Source organism: Mesoplodon bidens, assembly GCF_964165515.1.
Source record: "Mesoplodon bidens genome assembly, chromosome: 15".
Classification (NCBI taxonomy): domain Eukaryota; kingdom Metazoa; phylum Chordata; class Mammalia; order Artiodactyla; family Ziphiidae; genus Mesoplodon; species Mesoplodon bidens.
In genome coordinates, this window is record NC_138171.1 from 22,060,770 (window position 1) to 22,075,201 (window position 14,432).

The 14,432-nt window shown below is 39.6% G+C and overlaps 1 protein-coding gene across 1 annotated transcript in view; it reads right to left on the reverse strand.

The window, feature by feature from the left end:
* The window catches only part of CTNNBL1 (catenin beta like 1), a 161,543-nt gene that overhangs the window by 79,423 nt on the left and 67,688 nt on the right, over positions 1–14,432 (reverse strand). Inside the window, exons 8-10 of the mRNA XM_081257772.1 lie at positions 6,088–6,160; positions 5,790–5,848; positions 4,173–4,321 (exon numbers count right to left, since the gene is read on the reverse strand). Coding sequence (XP_081113898.1) covers positions 4,173–4,321; positions 5,790–5,848; positions 6,088–6,160 — 281 coding nt within the window. The remainder of the gene's footprint in view (positions 1–4,172; positions 4,322–5,789; positions 5,849–6,087; positions 6,161–14,432) is intronic.

The following is a 14,432-nucleotide window of genomic DNA, read 5'->3' on the forward strand; positions in this document are numbered from 1 at the left end:
AGGGAAGCCCTGTAAACTTCTTGAAGATGGCCATTCTGACTGGTGTGAGCTGATGCCTCATTTTAGTTTTTTTTTTTTTTTTTTTTTTCTTTTTTTTTTTGCGGTATGCGGGCCTCTCACTGTTGTGGCCCCTCCCGTTGCGGAGCACAGGCTCCGGATGCGCAGGCCCAGCGGCCATGGCTCACGGGCCCAGCCGCTCCGCGGCATATGGGATCCTCCCAGACCGGGGCACGAACCCGTATCCCCTGCATCGGCAGGCGGACTCTCAACCACTGCGCCACCAGGGAGGCCCTCATTTTAGTTTTGACTTGCATTTCTGTAATAATAGCAACGTTGAACATCTGTTCACGTGCCTGTTGGCTATCTGTATGTCTTCTTTGGAAACATGTCTATTTAGGTCTTCTGTCCAATTTCTGATTGGGTTGTTTTATGGCTATTGAGCAGTATGAGCCGTTTGTATATTTTGGGAATTAAGCCCTTGTCTGTCACATTGTTTCCAAATATTTTCTCCCATTCTGGAGGTTGTCTTTTCATTTTATTTATGGTTTCCTTTGCTGTGCAAAAGCTTATATGTTTGATTAGGCCCCATTTGTTTATTTTTGCTTTTATTTCTTTTGCCTTGGGAGACTGACCTAAGAAAACATTGTTATGATTTATGTCAGAGAATGTTTTGCCTATGTTTTCTTTCAGGAGTTTTACGGTGTCGTGTCTTATATTTAAGTCTTTAAGCCATATTGAGTTTATTTTTGTGTATGGTGGAAGGGCAGGAGAAGATTTTATGAGCCTAATTTCTTGTAACCTCTCATATCTAGAAAAACAGTAAAATCATTAATCTCCTCACAACTAGCAGCAACCCTCTGCCGAAATGTGTGCTTGATTGCACGTATTCCCCTTCACCAAAATCATATATGTACTGACCTCCCCCCTTACCTCTTCAGAACAGTTCCTCAGAGCTATCTGAGAGGCTGTCTCCCAGGCTATAGTCCTCATTTTGCCCCAAATAAAACTTAACTCACAACTCTCACGTTGTGCATTCTTTTCAGTCGGCAGTATCTTGCATCTTCATTGTGGTGAAAACAAAGGTATATACATTTGTCAAAATTAAAATTAGTGTTTGACTGCATATAAATTATGCCTCAATAAAGGTGATAAAACTATTAAATTGGGTAGTATTGGGTTGGCCAAAAAGTTCTTTCGGGTTTTTCTGTAAGATGGCACAGAAAATCCGAACGAACTTTTTGGCCAACCCACTGTGTGTGTGTGTGTGTGTGTGTGTGTGTGAGAGAGAGAGAGAGAGAGAGAGAGAGAGAGAGAGAGAGAGAGAGATAACTTGTGCATATAAATGTATAAATGACTATCTTGTTGGTGACCTTTCCTTATCAATAATCAGAAACATAAAAAAAATTCTGTGGACATGCAAAATTAACTGTTCCTCTCAATAGTTAACACATGAAATTATATTACGGTTATTTAATGTTGGCCTCCATCACTAGCAACTGAGTTTCTTGAAGGCAGGAATCCTGTCTTGTTCATGTCCGTATAAGCCTAGCACTTAACACAGTAAGTTAACATAGCACTTTACCAATGTTTTAAGAACGGCAGAACTGTCCCAGCCAATTTATATATATAGTCTAATACCCACAAAGATCCCTGCAAATTTGGCATTATTACTCCCATTTTTCATATGAAAAAAGTGAGGGTCAGAGGACAGAAAGCTTAGAGTAACTCACCAAATATCCAGCACTAGTAAGTGAAAGAACTAAGTTCCAAACCCACATTTGCCTCAGCTCCAAAGCCCGTTCTTCCACACTACATCATACTGCCACCTCTCCAGGTGGCCATTTCATAACTGTTTGATGAACGTCTAAATCAAAATAAAGATTAGTATTTAGGGGCAATGGAAGCACAGAAATTTTCCTGAACTTCTAGTGTTATAGCTTCACAGTCTTTGAATGGGTTTCCTTGAGACAGAGAGCAACTTGGCAGCTCTTGCTAGAAGATCAGAAGGGATGAATCTAGTAGGAAAAAAAAAAAATCCCTCCCAATTAAACTTTCCATTTGGGAGTCTGAAGAAGAAAAATAACCCAGAACAAAGAGCATGGGAAAGAGAAAAAAAGAAATGCCGAACCTGCTAATATAGTTAATTAATGTGAAAGAATTAAGCTAACAGTAACTTCAGCATTCAAAAATGAAGTTAGGAGATCCTACAAAGGTAGTACAGTTTCTAAGTCTTTTGGAGCTCCTTTTTAATTAGGCTCCCAGAATCTCAGCATTCCTGTTTGAATAATCCATATTTCTGGTTATTTATTCAGCTCCCCACTGCTGCACATTTACAAGCCATAAGCTACAGGAATACATCACCTCATATTTGCACTCAAACATCCAAAGACACTGACAGTTCAGACCTTTAAGAAGCTTAGAGGAAAGTCCCTGCAGAGTATAGTTTTAAGGTTAGAAGGTCCAGGAAGCCAAATGCATCTTCTTTATATGCTAGTTGCTTGAGAGAAGGTGGGTCATTTCAACAAAAGGACAGGCAATTAGAAGGGTAAAGGAGATAAACAAACAAAAGACTCAAGAGAGTAAAGCTAGCAAAAATCAGCTGAACACTAAAGGCCTCTGAATAATTCCAATGCCCCTCTCTGCACTTTAAAATAAATTTTTAAAAACAATTCCACAAAGGAAGATTCTTCAATCAATCTAAGGTCTGGTATACACTGGACAAACCAAGAGGTCTACTGTGCCCCTGGGCCTACACAAGCCTTTAAAGAGGAGAGGTTTTAGTAACATATACCTTGATAATCTTAAATACAAAAATAGTTTAAATACAAAAATTTGTAGAATTTGTCATTGGAGAATTTTTTTTATAACAACAAAACAATGGAAATACCTTCAATATCAATAACAAAGTAAGACTACGTTATATTCCCTTAGAGTGCATTATTCAGTTATTGAAAACTCTCATGAAGGTTATGTCAAAACATGGGAAACAGCATGTTAAGTTCGAACAAACAAACAAGAAAAAACAGTAGAGAAAATTACATGTGTGGTAGGCCTAAAAAGCTGTTAAAGAGAAAACAATTATGGGAAAAAAGACTACAAGGAATATGCATCCAAAGTTGGGCTGTGTTCAAGTGACAGAGCTGTTTTTTAGCTTCTTGGAGGCAGGAATCCTGTCCTCCAATTCTGTATAAGCCAAGCACTTAACATAGTACCTTATCAGTCCTACTACTAACAGTAGTTTTGCATGTCTATATTCTAAGCTATCAAATTTATTTAAAAATTTTTTCAATGAAATAAATTAACGGAATTTTCAGTGTACTTGAATATGTTTCAAGACAGCAGACTCTGGCTCAATTTCATAAATAATCCCATGATTATAGTCTCTTGCATCTCTCGATTGAAAAAACCGACCATTGATACTACAACCCCTTCTCTGGTTACCCCTTCACACCATTTCTCTATTTCCCTTCCAAGCCAGATTTCTCAAAAGGGTTATCCATAACAAGCTATCTCCTATTTACTTCCAACTTTAGGATTCTGTGAATTATACTAACATGATATTTACTATAAATATTTTAAGAAATTAAAGCATAAATAATAAGATATACAAGGAAAGCACTATAAAGAAAAGTTCTAGAACTGTCTTGCACATTTTCATATCTCCTATGCTAGCCACATAGCACATGTGCAATGCATTATTGAAAATAACACATAATGGAAAATATGTATAAGTGAAAAATATGAATTATATTCTGCTGTCAATAATAAAAATATGGACAAACATATGGCATAGACAGGTCTATGTGGAATATAAAGAAAACTGGGCTAAGTTTAGAAATTAATATAGGATATGTTGAGAAGTTAATGACTAGATTTCCCAAAACCAACACACTATAAGGAGGAGCAAAAAAAAACATTTCCCTTTGATGGAGTGGTCCTATTACCAAATGACCTAACAATAGGGCACAAACAGACTGAAATATACTTTTTATTCATCCAATCTAACTTTAGAAAAGACCATACACACACTTGAAGACTTTACTGTTTTATATATCTAGCAAACTCAATGGAATAAAAGACCATAGCTACATGTTCTTGAATCCAGGCTAACAGTGAGGAGTTGGGCAAAAAAAGACGGAGAGCTAGGAGATAATAGGAGATAAGAAGCATACCTTAGCATGAGATTCATCAGTTGAAGACCCTCACCCTTCAGGAAGCGCTCACGATTAGAACTGAGCATTAGGCAGGAACAGAGTGAATCAAACAGATTCTCCATCATCTCCTGCTCCTCGGCTGTGCTAGGATTGTGTCTTTTAAACACCTGTCAAGTAAAGATATCAGAAAGCACAGAACCATAAGAGAATGTCTTTTCATCAACCAGCACTCAACAGTTTCCAAAGCCTATCTACTCCAAAAACCCTACAACTAAGGAAACAGAAGCTTACCAAACAAAATTCTCATCAGTTTCCATTATAAAGAAACTGGGCTTTCTGACGCACAGGTTAAATAAATGGCTATCAGTTCATGCAAAAAATCAGAACACTCAACCTGACCACTGAGTCCATGAATAACTGATAGTTCCAAGGAGGCAATTTAACAAAAACCAACAAAACCTTTTCATTGTGAAATATATTAACATGTAGAAAACTCTATAAAAGACAAGTATAGCTAAATGAATAAAGTGAACACCCCTGAAACCAGCACCCAGATCAAGAAACAACTTTGCCAGCTACTCCCCAAAGCCCTCCACTTGCGCTACGCAAGCACATTTCTTCCCCTTCTAAAAGAAACCACAGTCCTGAAGGGCAAATCTTGGCTCAATATAAGGAACAGTTTCCTAACCATCAGGGCTACTGAACTGCCTCATAGACTAGTTGTGGCTCTAAATCATGGGAACAGCGAAAAGCAGTTTTATCTTTGCCAGAAATATATGGCATGTTAAGAGGAAAGCCTTTTAACAGTGTATGCATACCCATACAGTCTACTACAAAATGATCAATAATCTTGCGGGAACAGGACTAAGCACTTTCCCAGAACTGGGAGATTCATGTTTCAAAGCTCTGTTTTTTGGGGTGGAGGCCAAACCACTCAGGCTGCTGGCACCAAGACGAAAGCTGTATGCAAACTGACATCTCAGACACTCCCAACAGTCTTAAGATTTTATCCAAATGATCTATTTTCAGTCCTGATTTTGGAATAGCACAGATGAGATTTGTTAGAAAAAAAATCTTAACAGTATTTTCAGAATGCCAGCAGAACAACATTTCAACAGGATTTACATTTCTTACAACGAGCAAATGGCAATTTCTAATTTCTTTTTCCAGCCTCCAGTGCCACATCCTTCCCTATCCTCCTCTCTGACCTCTATCCCACTGTGTTGGAACTTGTACTTCTGAAGCTTATCTGGATCCTAAATGAACAGACTCCAATTTAGTGGCAGACTGACGGGAAAGCAAGTGAATAATCTTGGGAGTGGGTCAACTAAAAATAATTTGGCATTCTTGGCTCAAGAATATACACTTAAGCAGGAAGCACACCTCTTTTGAATTGATAAATATCAGAAGACTGAGAAAGTCCACACCAGATACACAGTGATATCTGGTCATAAAGAGCAAATGACTAAGAAAAGGAGGCAAACCATGTACCTCCAATGTGACCTCAAACCTACCAACACACTCCATATGGCTTGCATCACATGGCTTATTCCTTCCAACAATTTCCAGCTCCACCTCCCATTTAAAGCAAGCCATGTATCTTCACGGCAGACAGGAAGCATAAGAATTACTCACGGATAACTGCTGAAGAAGCACATCGATTCCATCCAGCTCCCCAAGCAATTCCCTGTTTTCTAAAAGGGGAAAAAAATAGAAGGAGAAAAAAAAAATGAAGCTAACTGTCAGATTTTACAGCCGTCTAACACTGATACATCAGCAAACAAAATCAATACAGCTTGACAGAGTACAAAAGCTGCACAGAGAGCGAGAGGGAGAGCAAGGGGATGCCAAAGGCAAGAGAGCTTGCTGTCATGATCTGAAACAAGCCTGGCTCCTATCCTAACAGAATATCAATACCGAGAGGGAGCCTCACCATCATTGTCCTGGAGCAATATGGCCAGCACTTCACTACAATACAGTTTGTTGGCATCAAAAGGCATCTTTGCCTGTTGGGAAATAGGAGAAATGAGAAAAACGTTAAGGGGCCTTGCTTCCTTCCCCAGGACAAATTTTTTCACAAGTACTAGGATCTGAGTTAGAGAGAAGTAGACATTAGAAAGGGAAAGGTCAGGTTAAGGGTAAAAAAAAGTCTGCCTCTGCTCTCAGGAGACCAGACTCAAGCACTGCATAGTAAAACCATAAACAGTAGATGTACACAACAGCTCTCACACTCCTAAAGCCCAGGTGCAAATGTCACCTCCTCTGTGAAGCCTTCCCAGATTCCCCATTTTGAGTCTAGGGACTATTGTCTAGCACATAATACATACTCAAATGTGAACTAGATAAAGGATTGAAAGTTTTGAACATTTAAGACTAAAATCCACCATGAAGCTTCATTCACAAGTTACAATCATAAAATTCGGCTGTAAATTAGCTGATAGATGATCAGAGAAGCTGAAAAGAAAGCAAGCTCTTGTTTTGATTAGTTGAATGTCTTTATAACAAAGTAGTTTCTTTTGGATTTTTTTTAAATGCTTAAAATTTAATTTGAAATCATAAACCTATCTGCTCATGGGCCATAATCTGCCTACTATTTAAAAAGGAAACCACATTAAATATTCAGAAATGTGTTAATATTTTAACACCCAAATTACTACCCACAATTCTTTCCCTGCTGCATGCTCTGCTACTTGGAGTTGCAGAGGGGACACATCTACTGCAGAGCCTATTTTTCATGGTCATCCACATTGTTGCCCCAGTAGTGAGACTCAAGTGCCTCATCATTAACAATGCCCCTTGGATAAAGGTACACAGAGAGGAGCACAAGCCTCATCGATGTGTTTTTATTTACCGTACCCTTGATCCTTAAAATGCAGGCACAAAGACCATGACTGTTAATCAGCAGCAGCCTTGCTACCTATCCAGGTTTTTGAACTAACAAATAATTACTGTACCCGGAAAGGACAGGGGAAGTGTTTATACTGAAGCTAATACCTCCATCCCCTTAGCGCCATTCACAGTTCTGTTTGGACACTGATTTTGCACTTAAGAAGGAAGAGTGGCCCCTAATGAAGCAACACCCAGCATCTTTTCAGTTCTCTCTGCATGTCTTCCCCATCAAGCCTAAGTGCACCCCATAGGGTTTCAGAAGGCTGACCAGGTATGACCCATCTTAGGTTAAAAGCTCTGTAAATACAAGGTCTTATGTGTGCTGACTGCAAGTTATGCTCCCTGGGCAAGCTTAAGGCCTTGTTTCAAGAAATTCAGTACAACAGCCAGGGTTTAAATGCAATCTGTGGCATTTTTCACTTTAAGAAAAACAGTTTTGTACAAGTCAAAATACAAAAGTGAAAAGCCAAGGGGTGAGCATGTCTATTCGAATGAAGGATTCGCTAATAAAATCACTTACTCAAACGATTTAAGTTCAAGTATTGCTAGTTTAAATTATTTAAGCCACACCAACTTATATGCAGCTTTTTAAGGGTCAGGATTCTTGTTGCAAACAAGATACACTCAACTGAAAGAAGCCAAAAGACATCAGGCCACTAGAGCAATAGCCTTTCTGTGGTTCCAATGTCTCTTGTCTTTTATTTGATTTTATAAACTCCTGTCTCTAAGGTAGGAGATAGGTTTCCTCTTTTTTTCAACAAATATTTATTGGGCACCTGCTATATGCAAGACACAAAATTGAACGTGACAGCAAACAGAGGTGAATTTGACATGAAACTGGTCCATTGTTATGTCATTTAAAAAATTACACTGAATTAAAGTTAATTTCATCAAGTAATACATTTACGTTAAAAAAAAAAAAAGGACATGAACCTGGGATTAGACATACCTAGATTTAACTCATAAGCATGTACTACCTATGTGACACTAAGTCTGCAGTTCCCAAACTGTGTGCCAAGGTACCTGGGACATCATATTGAATTCACAGGGGACTGCAAGGGTTTACAGGATTTACAAGGAAAGCACAGTGACATCTCACATCTGCTGATTAGTGAGCACGTTAACCACTAGCTTCAGGTACATTTCTTTTTTTTTTTTTTAACATCTTTATTGGAGTATAATTGCTTTACAATGGTGTGTCAGTTTCTTCTTTATAACAAAGTGAATCAGTTATACATATACGTATGTCCCCATATCTCTTCCCTCTCGTGTCTCCCTCCCTCCCACCCTCCCTATCCCACCCCTCTATGTGGTCACAAAGCACCGAGCTAATCTCCCTGTGCTATGCGGCTGCTTCCCACTAGCTATCTATTTTACGTTTGGTAGTGTATATATGTCCATGCCACTCTCTCACTTTGTCCCAGCTTACCCTTCCCCCTCCCCATATCCTCAAGTCCATTCTCTAGTAGGTCTGCATCTTTATTCCCGTCTTGCCCCTAGGTTCTTCTGACCATTTTCTTTTCTTTCTTTTTTTTTAGATTCCATATATATGTGTTAGCATACGGTATTTGTTTTTCTCTTTCTGACTTACTTCACTCTGTATGACAGTCTCTAGGTCCATCCACCTCACTACAAATAACTCAGTTTCGTTCCTTTTTATGGCTGAGTAATATTCCATTGTATATATGTGCCATGTCGTCTTTATCCATTCATCTGTTGATGGACACTTAGGTTGCTTCTATGTCCTGGCTATTGTAAATAGAGCTGCAATGAACATTTTGGTACATGTCTCTTTTTGAATCATGCACATTTCTTTTTTTTTTTTTTTTTTCTTTTTGCGGTATGCGGGCCTCTCACTGTTGTGGCCTCTCCCGTTGCGGAGCACAGGCTCCGGATGCGCAGGCTCCGGATGCGCAGGCCCAGCGGCCATGGCTCACGGGCCCAGCCGCTCCGCGGCATATGGGATCCTCCCAGACCGGGGCACGAACCCGTATCCCCTGCATCAGCAGGCGGACTCTCAACCACTGCGCCACCAGGGAGGCCCATGCACATTTCTTTTGATGACATCTTTTCTTTGTGAAGCTGGGTTTGGGTGGTTGCTGTGATAAAAGAACTATGTGAAAATCAATGTGGAACAGGAATGAAGATGGTTGCGTTCAATCTGATTCCAAGGTTTTAGAAGTTGTGTAGTACAACTACACAAGAGGCACACACATCTACTGGTAAGTAATTGTGATATTTAAGAATGAAATAAAAAATATATTTTATTTTAATTCATGCATATTATTTTTTTGAACGGCTACTAAAGTCTTAGGACATAAGTACGTATTAAATTTGTTTGGACCTAAATACTTTAAATGGGACTGGTAGGTCCTTTTTGGCATAGAATCCTGTAAAAACAAAATTACTGAGATACTGATGGCACCATAAATTAAGAACGGTCATCTATGACCGAAGTAACATTTCCTGGTCTCAAGTTTCTTTATCTGTAAAATGGAAACAATAAAATAACATCTTCTTTGGAGAGTTACTCTGAGAATTAAATAATATGGAAGTACCTAATACATAACAGTTGCTATAAGTTTTTCTGATGATTGGGATCAGAAATATCCAGGTTAGAATCTCAGCTCTAACAGTTACCAGCTATGTGAACTTGGCCAAACTACTCTGACTCTCTAACCTGACTGATATCTCTTACGTTGAGTGAAACTGGGCTAGATGGGAAAGCAGGAGACTAATCTTTCATGCCTAACCAAAACCAAAAGTCACCAAGGAAGTTTTATTTCTGTTTAAATCTCAGCCAGAGATGACAGCCTCCAAGCCTGCAAAATACCAAACTGCCAAATTACAAGGACATTTAGTCAAAATCAGGAGGAAGGAGAATTTATTTAGCAGGTATAGTCTCTTGGATTTTGCAAAGTTAGTCAACGGGAGTTGGAGCTTTGGGGGCTCTCTTCTATCCAGGAGCCTGGTGATCCTAAATCTTTCAGCTGTCAGAGTAATTACAGAGTCAAGCATAGGTTTGTACTCAGCATGTATTGGCCTTGAATAAAATTAAATATCACCTTTTTGGGAGCTGCTGCTTTTTTGGAAAGTACAAGACATTTATGCTACCACCCACAGCCAGAAGCTGTAGATTATTTCTGCAGCTCACCTCTGGTACCTGGAACACATGGGGCAGGTTCAGACACAGCTACAGCCCTGGACAATAGTCAAAGCAGATTGTGCCCTACAAAAATCCCATCTCCTGGTCATAAGAGGCTAAGGACTTCGCATCAACCAGTTGTACATGTAGTATAACATAGCCAATTCTCAATTCATTAGCTCAAGCGCCAAACATTGCAACTGTTTTTGAGGCAATGATTTAATTGAGAAACAAAAAGGAATCTCAATTTTGTTTCTTTGGAAAAGAAAAAAGTTTTGGTGTTATTTTCAATAGTAGACAATATCCTAATAAGTTTGTATTCCCCATTAAAAAGTGAACTATGGTGCAGTGTCTCTCATACTACTGTTATCTGCTTACCTGTTAAACCACTTAATGTAATCCTCCGCAATGGGTTTTATCCTTATTAGCAGCACAAATGAGTGAGGTTTCATTTAGTGAATGAAGAAATCCATGAGTATCTCTGTAAACTGCTAGGCTACCAGTACATAAAGGAGACTCACCAATGTACCACTCACTTACTCAAGGACTACTGAATAAACAGGGGACAGTTAAATAGCAGGGTTTTATCAAGCAATGTAAACATAAGTTTACTCTAGGATGAGGGATCTCAGACTTCAGCATGCATCAGAATCACCTGGAGGGCCTGTTAAAACACAGATTGCTGGCTCCACCCCAAGCTGGGCAGATTTAGTGAGTCTGGGGTGGGTTCAATAATTTGCATTTCCAACAAGTTGCCAGGTAATTTTTTTTTTTTTAATTTTTTAAATTAGTTTCTGCTTTATAACAAAGTGAATCAGTCATACATATACATCTGTTCCCACATCCCTTCCCTCATGCATCTCCCTCCCTCCCACCCTCCCCATCCCACCCCTCCAGGTGGTCACAAAGCACCGAGCTGATCTCCCTGTGCTCTGCGGCTGCTTCCCACTATCTATCTACCTTACGTTTGGTACTGTATATATGTCCATGCCTCTCTTTCGCTTTGTCACAGCTTACCCTTCCCCCTCCCCATATCCTCAAGTCCATTCTCAAGTACGTCTGTGTCTTTATTCCCGTTTTGCCCCTAGGTCCTTCATGACTTTTTTTTTTTTTTTTTAAATTCCGTATATATGTGTTAGCATACGGTATTTGTCTTTCTCTTTCTGACCTACTTCACTCTGTATGACAGACTCTAGGTCTATCCACCTCATTACAAATAGCTCAGTTTCGTTTCTTTTTATGGCTGAGTAATATTCCATTGTATATATGTGCCACATCTTCTTTATCCATTCATCCGATGATGGACACTTAGGTTGTTTCCAGCTCCGGGCTATTGTGAATAGAGCTGCAATGAACATTTTGGTACATGTCTCTTTTGGAATTATGGTTTTCTCAGGGTATATGCCTAGTAGTGGGATTGCTGGGTCATATGGTAGTTCTATTTGTAGTTTTTTAAGGAACCTCCATACTGTTCTCCATAGTGGCTGTACCAATTCACATTCCCACCAGCAGTGCAAGAGTGTTCCCTTTTTTCCACACCCTCTCCAGCATTTATTGTTTCTAGATTTCTTGATGATGGCCATTCTGACTGGTGTGAGATGATATCTCATTGTAGTTTTGATTTGCATTTCTCTAATGATTAATGATGTTGAGCATCCTTTCATGTGTTTGTTGGCAGTCTGTATATCTTCTTTGGAGAAATGCCTATTTAAGTCTTCTGCCCATTTTTGGATTGGGTTGTTTGTTTTTTTGCTATTGAGCTGCATGAGCTGTTTATAAATTTTGGAGATTAATCCTTTGTCAGTTGCTTCATTTGCAAATATTTTCTCCCATTCTGAGGGTTGTCTTTTGGTCTTGTTCATGGTTTCCTTTGCTGTGCAAAAGCTTTGAAGTTTCATTAGGTCCCATTTGTTTATCTTTGTTTTTATTTCCATTTCTCTAGGAGGTGGGTCCAAAAGTTGCCAGGTAATTTTGATGCTCCCCATTGGGAACCACACCCTGACAACAATCAGGAGGAGATACACATATGATGGAGTCCCAGTCCTTGCTCTTAAGGAGTTTAAGGACATTGGGAGAAAGACAAGGAGCACACATAAAAAGAGGAAAATCTGCCAGGTGATGAAGAAAAGATGCTCCATGAGGGTAAGGGTCATACAGTTATAGGCATATGTTACAACCCAGATCTGCTAACTACCAGAAGAGAACCAGTAGAAAAAAAATAAAATGATTGATATTCAGAAAAGAAAGAGGGCAATATGGGCTGGGGGCAAAATAGTGCTATGGAAAGGGTGCATGAAGAAAGTCTGGAGGCTTGGGTTTTCATTCTAGCTCTGTCTCTAACTAGGTGCATGAATTTGGGCAAGGCACTTAATCTCTACAGGTCTTGATTTTTAATTTTTTATCGGCAACAGAACTTATAAAATTCCTTTCAGTTCAAAAAATGATGGAGGCAATGTGGAAGAGTAGGGATTTAAGTTGGTTAATGAAGGTGGTGTATAGTTTAGAATTACATAGGCAGGAGTCATTCCTGGGGGAGGGGGGAACATGAACAAAGACAGACACAGAGGTCAACACTGTTGACCCTTGTTGAGCTTTGCAAAGGGGGTAGGTACAAGAGATGTCTGAACAGTAATAAGGCCAGTGTTTCAAAACTGAAAAATGAAAGGAAAAAGGAAAGAAAAGAAAGATCAGGCCACGTTAAAGGGCCTTGAAAAGTAGGCAGAGATGGTGGGATCTGATGCAGAGGGCAGTAGCATCACTCTAGGAAGGTTCTAGAATAGGGAATGGCATAATGAAAATGGAGTTTTAAATTAGTTTGGGAGCAGTGCGGAACAAACATGCTCACATTTCTGGAGACCAGTGGATCTTAGTGAGGGTCGTACATTAATAATCACAGGTGGAACTTCTCTAAACTACACCGAAGACAGAGGCTTGAGACAGTAAGTCTGGGAATAAGCACTTTCCTAGATTATGAGAAATAAGAGCAAGGCATTGGTTTTAAAGACATGCCTTCTTACTGGCCTCGCCCTTAAGCAGAACCTTCTTTCATTAATGTTCTGGGCAGCACAGGATTTTTCTAAGGGTACTTGCTTACTAGTAAAATAACCAAATAGCATTTTAATGTTTAGATACCCCCAAACCTTGAAAAACTGTTCCAGAGACAGCAACATGGCTATTTATGCCTTGAGGGTTGCATAAACACTATGCCCTTTGCAAGAGTCAAAAGCTTGCAAGACTACCAAATGGACCTCTTTATTACTCTCATAAGGGTAATGGTATCCAAGCCAAACACCCAAAGGTCTCGATTTCCCTTCCTGTTACTAATCCAAAAAAAGACTGGCAAGTTTAAACACCTTTCAAAAGGCAGAAGAGGCCTTACATTCTGGTTTAATGAAGAATCCCTGATTCAGTATCAAGTCTCAAGTAACTGGGAAAAATTGGTCCTGATTTCAAAAAGACAAAAACTATTGGATTATTTCGTATATTTCAAGGTTAAGGCCCCAATCTATGGCCACCCCATCAACAATTCAGGTCTCTGCCATCTATCCTACCCCCTTAACTACGTGTTTTACTTTCCTCTCCCCTACTCCTCACCCCCAAAATGTCTCAAGGCTTTGGAGAACAAAGATTTGTTGAATATTGAGGAGAGAAGACACTGAGGGAGATGTGAAGGTAATTACAAGGGGAAACCAAAGGACGTCAAAACGCATGAGAGGAGGTCGAAAGGAAGCTGCAAAAATGACAATGAATGAATTAACCAGACCTGATTGTTCCTGAAAGGAAAGGCGAGGGTGAGGGTGTGTGTGTGGATAGGAAGTTGCAGTCTACTGAACTATGCATTAAGTTTATACTCTGCCAGCAAATGTGCCCATACCCACTGATGATAATATACAGCAGGCTAGCTGAATATCCTCAGGCCATGTTATATAAGTCTATGTTACAGATTTAATGGGAACAAAGGATTAAATAAGAAGGATTGGGGAAGACCCAGACTGTCAGAGAGGGAGGGAACCATGGGGGCATATGATATCTTAGGCGGAATCTTCTTCCTTAGCCCTAATCAAGACAGCGGGGGACAAATCGGACCTGATGCACCTCAGACTCTCTGCATCTCTATGACACTCTGAAGCACAGCAAGGCCAGGACTACTTAAAGAGTCATACCAGCTACAAACATGTCTTCCTCTTTCTCACTGAAAAATTGGGAACCCTTGCTTGCCGAGATTATTTCAGTAGCACATAGGC